This window comes from Cryptomeria japonica, chromosome 4 (assembly GCF_030272615.1).
Source record: "Cryptomeria japonica chromosome 4, Sugi_1.0, whole genome shotgun sequence".
NCBI classification, from domain to species: Eukaryota; Viridiplantae; Streptophyta; class Pinopsida; order Cupressales; family Cupressaceae; genus Cryptomeria; species Cryptomeria japonica.
The window spans coordinates 9,566,623-9,574,527 of record NC_081408.1 but is presented as its reverse complement, the minus strand read 5'-3'; the positions used below and the strand labels follow the sequence as shown (position 1 = coordinate 9,574,527).

Sequence of the window (7,905 nt, the reverse complement as noted above, 5' to 3'; positions counted from 1 at the left end):
GCAATCACATCCTACCAACATTTTTTGTTACTTGTTTAAAAGAATCACTACTTAATGGGACATTTAGGAAGGGTGATGATCATGTTGATTTAGTTTCTTTAGAGGATATGAGGAGAAATCCCCCTTAAATGACGAGGATCAAAATTAAGTCTTCTCGTCCCAATCCGAGCATACACGGATATAGGTCAAGAGGAAAAGGTCTCCTTCAAGAATACACCAAATTCGACTAATGTCATCTTCCAAAATTGAAAAAAAAGGCCAAAGTTAAATTTTATCCATGAGGAGTTCTTCTTTTGTGCAGAAAAAATTGTTTCTAAAATATTTCTACGATATGTAAGTTATATTTTTGATAGAACACCTTTGTGTTGCCTTTTTGCACCCCTTATGGCTAGGGCATACATTTTATATTTCTTTAGAACTTTATATTATAGAAGCTACCTCTTTGATCTAGATTATGTATGGAAATTTTGTTTAAAAATGTGTCTTTTGTAGTGAATGAAATTTGTGTCAAATTGTTTTGGCCAATCAAAGAGCCATAAAATATTTTTCACAATTTTATAACTTAAGAAATATGAATTTAGACTATAGAAATAATAAGAAATATATAACTATTTTAATTTTTTTCATTGTCTATTCATAATATTCTAAATAAAGTGATAAAATATCGGCTTCGGCCTATTACCCAGCAAAAAAGAAATGTAAATAAAGTGATTCTTTTATATAATATAAAATTTCAACAAATTTTATTTCTGAAAACATAATAAAATTTATTAGCTATTTTATAGGGATTTGGTTCAGACTACGCAAATAAATAATTAAACTATTTCATCAGTCGTTATAAATTTTTTTTTTTTATTAAATTAAGATTATGCTTTTAAGAAAAATGTATATTTTTAGTATAATGTTTATATTATATTATAAATAGCATCAAAAGTAAGGGCAATGAATAAAATTGCGTAGAAAACTTTATCCAAGATTAAATTTTTTAAAAGGTAAGAAATTAAATACATATCTCAAGAAAAGAAATAAAAACTAAGCATAGCCAAATATTTTCCTATTTATGCTAACAATAAATGAGCTACTAAGGAATAATTTATATATAAAATCAAATATTAAAAATTATGAAAATTAAATTACACTAGAATACAAACACCGGTCTAGAAGCGATTCATCCTAGTTTGGAACACAACCATCTCTACTATTTTTGGGAAAAGAGACATCCTAAATGGATATGATTGAATTACTCATCATGGTGTTCACAGAAAACACATATAGATGGACCTTCAAAGCCTATTCTGCTAAACCATTCAGTAGTTAAAATTCTCCCTTGAAGAGAAGCCCAAGAGAATGTTGCTTCTTTTGGTAAACATAATCTATTCTAGTATAATTGAATGGGGATCAATTTTAACAAAACACATTTAGAAGGACCTTCAAATTCTATTCTCCTAAACCATTTAGCAGAGTAAATTATCCCTAGAAGAGTAGCCAAAAAGGATGCCATGATGAAAACAATGTCTTGGAATTTCAGATTGACATACTCCTTTTCACTATTTGTGCATATCTGTCTAATAGAAAGACCATAATAATTCTCTACAAATTCTTTATACATCCTAATTAAATTAAAGATGTCACTCTTTTACTTTAGAAATTACGCCCATGTATGCTAAGAGAATTCATCCTTCGATGTGAGCATACATTAGGGGCCCCCAAAAAATGTAGTGAGAACGAACATGAAGTCACTAAGAACTAGGTCCAATTTACTGTAGCATGGTGGGCTCTACTCAAATTAAAAGAATCCTTGAGATTCTTACCGAGCACACAACCTTGACAAACACCACCAGTGAAAGAAATCAGATCAATATCAAAAGATCTCCCTCTCCATTTTTTGGAGTTGAACTGTTTGAGAATGAGTGCAAATGGTTTGGCTAAGTTTACATGTTTTGTAAAAGAACCAATAAATTATACAATTACCACATGTGCTCGAGTTTGTGTAGAGATGGATTTGTTCATGGGGCTCCTAGTTGATATCTCATTGAAAGTTGGCAAGAGAGTCTAGTCGAAATATGTAGCTTATGAAAGTAATTATTTTAAATGTAGGAGGTGTTTTTTTACTTGACTCATGATACATCATTATGTAAATAGTTAAAGTTTTTTATTTAGGTGTCTCACAATTCTCCCATGTGGTGCATTGAAGCCAAATCTAACCATTATCTAGTTTACCCTAAGATGGTTTCAAGCTCTTCTAGCTCCCTTTTCCAACTTGTTCACCTGGATCTTCTATTTCTCTCCCCAAATAAACAACATGTGCAAGGTGCAAGGGTTTTTACTTGAGATGCATATTACATTGTTCTTATATAGAGATCCAATCTTTTCTCAAGGATAAGCAATCACATCCTACCAACATTTTTTGTTGCTTGTTTAAAAGAATCACTAGTTAATGGGACATTTAGAAAGGGTGATGATCATGTTGATTTAGTTTGTTTAAAGGATATGAGGAGAAATTCCCACTAAATGAGGTGGATCAAAATTTAGTTTTCTCCTCCCAATCCGAGCATACATGGATATAGGTCAAGAGGAAAAGGTCTCCTTCAGGAATAGACCAAATTCTACTAATGTCATCTTTCAAAAAAGAAAAGAAAAGGCTAAAGTTAAATTTTATCCATGAGGAGTTCTTCTTTTGTGCACAAAAAATTGTTTCTAAATATTTTTTATGATATGTAAGTTATATTTTTTATAGCACATCTTTGTGTTGCCTTGTTGCACCCCTTATGTGTAGGGCATACATTTTATATTTATTTAGATCTTTATATTATAGAAGCTACCTCATTGATCTAGATTATGTATGGAAATTTTGTATAAAAAAGTGACTGTTGCAGTTAATGAAATTTGTGTCAAATTGTTTTGGCCAATCAAATAGCTATAAAATATTTTTCACAATTTTATAACTTGAGAAATGTGAATTTATACTATAGAAATAATAACAAATATATGTATATTTTAATTTTTTTCATTATCTATTCATAATATTATATATAAAGTGATAAAATATCGGCTTCGGCCTATTACCCAGCCAAAAAAAATGTAAATAAAGTGACTCTTTTATATAACATAAAATTTCTACAAATTTTATTTCTGAAAACATAATAAAATTTATTAGCTATTTTATAGGGATTTGATTCACACTACGCAAAGAAATAAGTAAACTATTTCATCTTAAATTTCATCTATTATACTATATTCTATATTATGATTTAGTTGTCAGTTGACTAATAGTTATATGTAAGGGTAACTATTACAAATATTTTTATTAAAAATTATAAACATTGAAGTACACTTTTATTTATTCATAAGAGTAAATATTCTATTGGCTAATGACACCTCATCCATTTCTTTTTGAAATCAAAAAATCCCATGAACATTAAATTTCATCTATTATACTATACTCTATATTATGTTTTAGCTCTCTACAATATATGAACCACAATTAAGATTATATCAAGTGATGCAAAATTGGGGACAAGATGATTCAACTAGTATGCAAGAATTTCGTCAAAATCCAAGTTTAGTATCTTTCTCAATAAATGAAATACCAAATGCTTTGTTTTGCCTCCATGCTCTCATACAAAACCAAGAGAACATAATAAAACTACTTTGCAGATTAAAAAACAAACTCACATTTTATATATTTTATAAAAGAAACCCTACTCTATATCTTGTCAATTATAAGACTTGAGACTAAGCCAGTTCAAACGTCATTAAAGAACTAATTGCCTTCCCCCAAAGTATCATTCTACAAGCCATAGATACGATAACAATGAGAAATACTTAATTTTAATAAACAATAACCACACTAAATAACCTAAATAATTATTAATACTATATTATTAAAATTAGAATTATAATTAATATTTCATAATTAAATATCATTTTCTTCAAATAAAATAGTTATAATTTATAAGACACAAATATAATTAAAATAATATAATTTTCAACTAACAATACTGCAAAATTATAATAAATAATTAGCACAAATATACACTAGCCCTACGTTCTTAAAGATTTTTTTAAAATAAAATAATAAATCCTCTATTACTATATGGTCGGCCAATCCTACCCAACCCAACTGGTGTCCTATGATATCATATAAAGCCCAGTGGAGAATGCTTTAACAAACCAAACCAGGTAACACGCTTACAGGAGCAACAGATTGTTTATTTTACAAAACCCTAGGGTCCAAGGATTCAGTTTTCAATTTTAATCCTTTTTCGGCATTACTTGAACTTTAGCCATGGCGAACAGAGGTTTCGAATTCCCCGTATCAGTCGCTGCGGCTGATACACCTACGCCTCTCCCCGGCGTCACTGCGACTTACGCCCCTGGTACCCCCTTCATCGCCACTGCGGGTTACGCGCCTACGCCTTTCTTTGGTGCCACTGCGTTTTACGCGCCTGCACCATCCTTCCCCCGCATTGCGAGTTACGCGCCTACGCCTCTCTTCGGCGGCGCTACGGCTTACCCGTCTACGGCTCTCTTCGACGCCCCTGCGGTTTGTCCACCTACGCCATTCTTTGCAATCCCTTCGCAATCTTCTGCTCTGGATGTGGATCTGTCTTTCCGCACTCCGGGCATAGCATTTACTCCACCCACGCCTTCCAACACTCAGGTGGGAAATCCGCCCACTTCCTCAGCAACTCAATCCTCCTCTGTATCGCAACCATCAAATGCGTTTCGAACTGTTGCTTCGTCTTCATCAACCACCAGTGCACCTACAATTACAATTCCTTTATCTGGTGAAGGGACTGCACTAGCACAGACCACTACTTCTGCTGCTGTAACCGTACCAACATCTGGGATGTCATTTTCATCAGGACCAACTTCCACTACCAATTCCGCTGCATATCCCCGTTTTACCTTATCGTCTTCAGAGGCATCTGCAACAAGAACTGCATCTTCAGTAACTGGTAAGTCTCTCTTTCGTAGTTACTGCATTATGGTTTGCCATTTACTGTTTGATAATTAAATTTTCTAGGTTATGGTCAACCTTAAAGGTTTCTTAGTTTTCGGAATGTTGGCAGAGATTATAGGCTGCCTTGAAATGTTCTTTTCTTTTCCTTTCAAATATCTCAGGCAGGATTAGATCACATTTTTTAAGAATTCTAAATGTCACAACTGCTGAATTAACCTGATAGTCATTACACCACAGTCAGACCTGTTAATAATCACATAAATCAAATATGTTTTTGCGCGCGCTGAGTTTTCATAAACATAGATGAGTATGTGTTTAGAAAATAGTTAGAGCTTCTTGTGATTCGAGATACATGGAACTAACATTTTTTGGTTTTTGTGTTTCGCAGCTAACACTCGAGAGTGCGATAGGGCCATGGAAAAAATATATGCTGCTATGGTAGAGATGGATCAACTTTATGAGAGATTAGCAAGGGCAGAGTTTGTGAGAGGTGTGGCCCTAACTGAGAGAGACCAAGCTCAAGCAGAACGGAATAGTCTGCAGATCCAACCTGATCAGGCCCGAGAGAGGGAGAGACAAATGCAGATAGAGCTGCAACAACTATATGCTACGAATTATGCGCTCAAATTAGAGCGAGATCGTGTGCAACAACTATTTGCCGAGAAAAATGCACTCAAAGTAGAGCAACATCCTGTGCAACAACTATGTGCTAAGATAGATGCACTCAAAGTAGAGCAAAATCGTGTGCTAGGAGAGCTCGAGACAATTCATCAGATAGAGATGCAACAACTATGTGCTAAGATAGATGGACTCAAAGAAGAGCAAGATCGTATGCAGCAACTATGTGCTAAGATAGATGGACTCGAAACAGGCCAAGATCGTTTGCGAGGAGAGCTCGAGACACTTCGTCAGATGAGAGTATCAGATATACAAGTACCGTAGAGGATGGATGCATTGACAATGGAGAATGTTAGCTTGAGAGAGGCACAAGGGAGAGCAGAGGAGCATCCAGAGGGATTCGTTTTTTTATAGCCTCCAGCTCCTAGACCACCTTTAAATTTTGATCTCATATTTTGTCATAGTCGTAAGAGAATATGGATAACTGATTATTGCAAGGACATCTTTTATCAATAATTTGATTTCAGTTTGTGTTTATGTGATTATGTGTTTTTGGTATGATGATGATATAGAAATAAAATGATGTGATGTTATGACAATATTTTAGCTTATGTTTGTAATTCTTTAAGAAATAAAGATAAATAATAGATTCAAACTAGTCATGTGTAAATAATTGAATGAAATTTGGATAAGAATGGAACATAATAAAGGAGGAGATCTTGAAAATAAGGAATCCTTATCGAAGGGCACCTTTCGAGGATTGACATTTTCTTCTAGCTCAACATATTCTTTAATGCTCAGTATTGTTTCGGAGCAAAATTTTAGAAAAAGCTCCTCTACCATTTGATATTGAATAACACAATAAGTTTCTTTGTATTGGGATTTTTCTCTTTAAAGGGTTTTCTTTGCACAAATCACTAAGATGTGGTATGGTTTTTGTTTTTATTTTCTTGCAATTATTATTTTTTCACATACCTTTTGTCATAAATTAGTATATTGAGCATATTTTACACTTCTACTTCTTTTAATTTGATATAGAGCTTGATTGATAAGCTCAAATATTAGGTGTCAGGAACAATTTTTTCTTGTTCTAACTTTTATTTGGGTTGCAACTTATAATAAAAACATACAAATAGATAGGTTCATCGAAATAAAGGACACTATTGAAGACTTGTACCATGCTAAACAATTGGTTAACAATTAAGATTGGTGATGGTGTTTTTTTGGCTACAGATTTGGATATGTTCAATATGAATGTGACCACAATACATTGAATTAAAGTAAAAAAAATGGAGTATAAATATGCAATGAGACTACTACTACTTTTTCAGATCATGGGATCACTTGATGGAGTTATAGAGACCATTAGTTTGAAACAAAAATGACTAAAGTAGTGGTTAATAAATTGACTTTGAATGTACTAATGAGGCTTTAGTTAGTCATGGGAAATTGAAAAACAAAGGTGAAATACTAAAAAGGGAAAAATAAAGAAATGTATATATCTAATTTATATGAGAGATTTAAATCTCTTAAAAATTCTATGCCTAACTATTGGAATTACAATAAGACCAGCAACAGAGGGAAAAAGGAAAAAAGAAAAATGATGGAGATATCTTTTCAATGGCCTTAATGATTCATGTATTGAAAGATGAATGGTTGATAGAATTTGAGGCTTCTTTTGATATGATGTCTCATCAAGGGTGATTTTTAAAATTATGGTGAATATAATGGTAGAAGCTGTATCTCAATAATATTTTTTATTTGAGCATAGTGAGCAATAGAAAATTCTAATTTTGGTTCCATGATGGACAAGTGAAACATGCCAATGGTGTGATAGACATGCATGGTTTGACATAGAACCTATCATTAGTTATCAAATTCAATTATGTATGGATGCAGGTTGTTTTATCTAATGAAATTTGTAATATGGTGCAAAGAGATATAATGTTTTCTAAAGATGTTTGTGTGCACACTCAACTAGAAATTATACTCTAAAGTGTAATGATTATTTTGTTTGTACAGTTTTTAAAGTATGCACCTTGACTATCATAACAAATGAAAAGGATTTATGAAAGGGAGATATAATTTTTGTGAAAGGTCTTTGTGAGCTTACAATATCAACTTGAAAGTGTATTCTCTCAAATAGAAAGCTTATTTTGTTTGTATAGTTTATAAAGTATGGAGCTCCACTATCATAACCAATGACAGGGAAGATTGGTGTCTCTACTTTCAATGGTCATGATTTTTTAAGCACTTAAGTGGGCTCTAATTTTAAAGAGAAAAATATTTATAGAAGAATCCGTTTTTTATGGTACCAACAA

At 32.5% G+C, this 7,905-nt stretch overlaps 1 protein-coding gene across 1 annotated transcript; it reads left to right on the top strand.

Annotated features, from left to right (window-relative positions):
- Positions 1-4,288: 4,288 nt before the first annotated feature.
- LOC131874827 (uncharacterized) lies at positions 4,289-5,908 on the top strand. Its single transcript, XM_059218746.1, has 2 exons — positions 4,289-4,961; positions 5,355-5,908. The coding sequence occupies exons 1-2, from the start codon at positions 4,289-4,291 to the stop codon at positions 5,906-5,908; spliced, it is 1,227 nt and encodes a 408-aa protein (XP_059074729.1).
- The last annotated feature ends 1,997 nt before the right edge of the window (positions 5,909-7,905 follow it).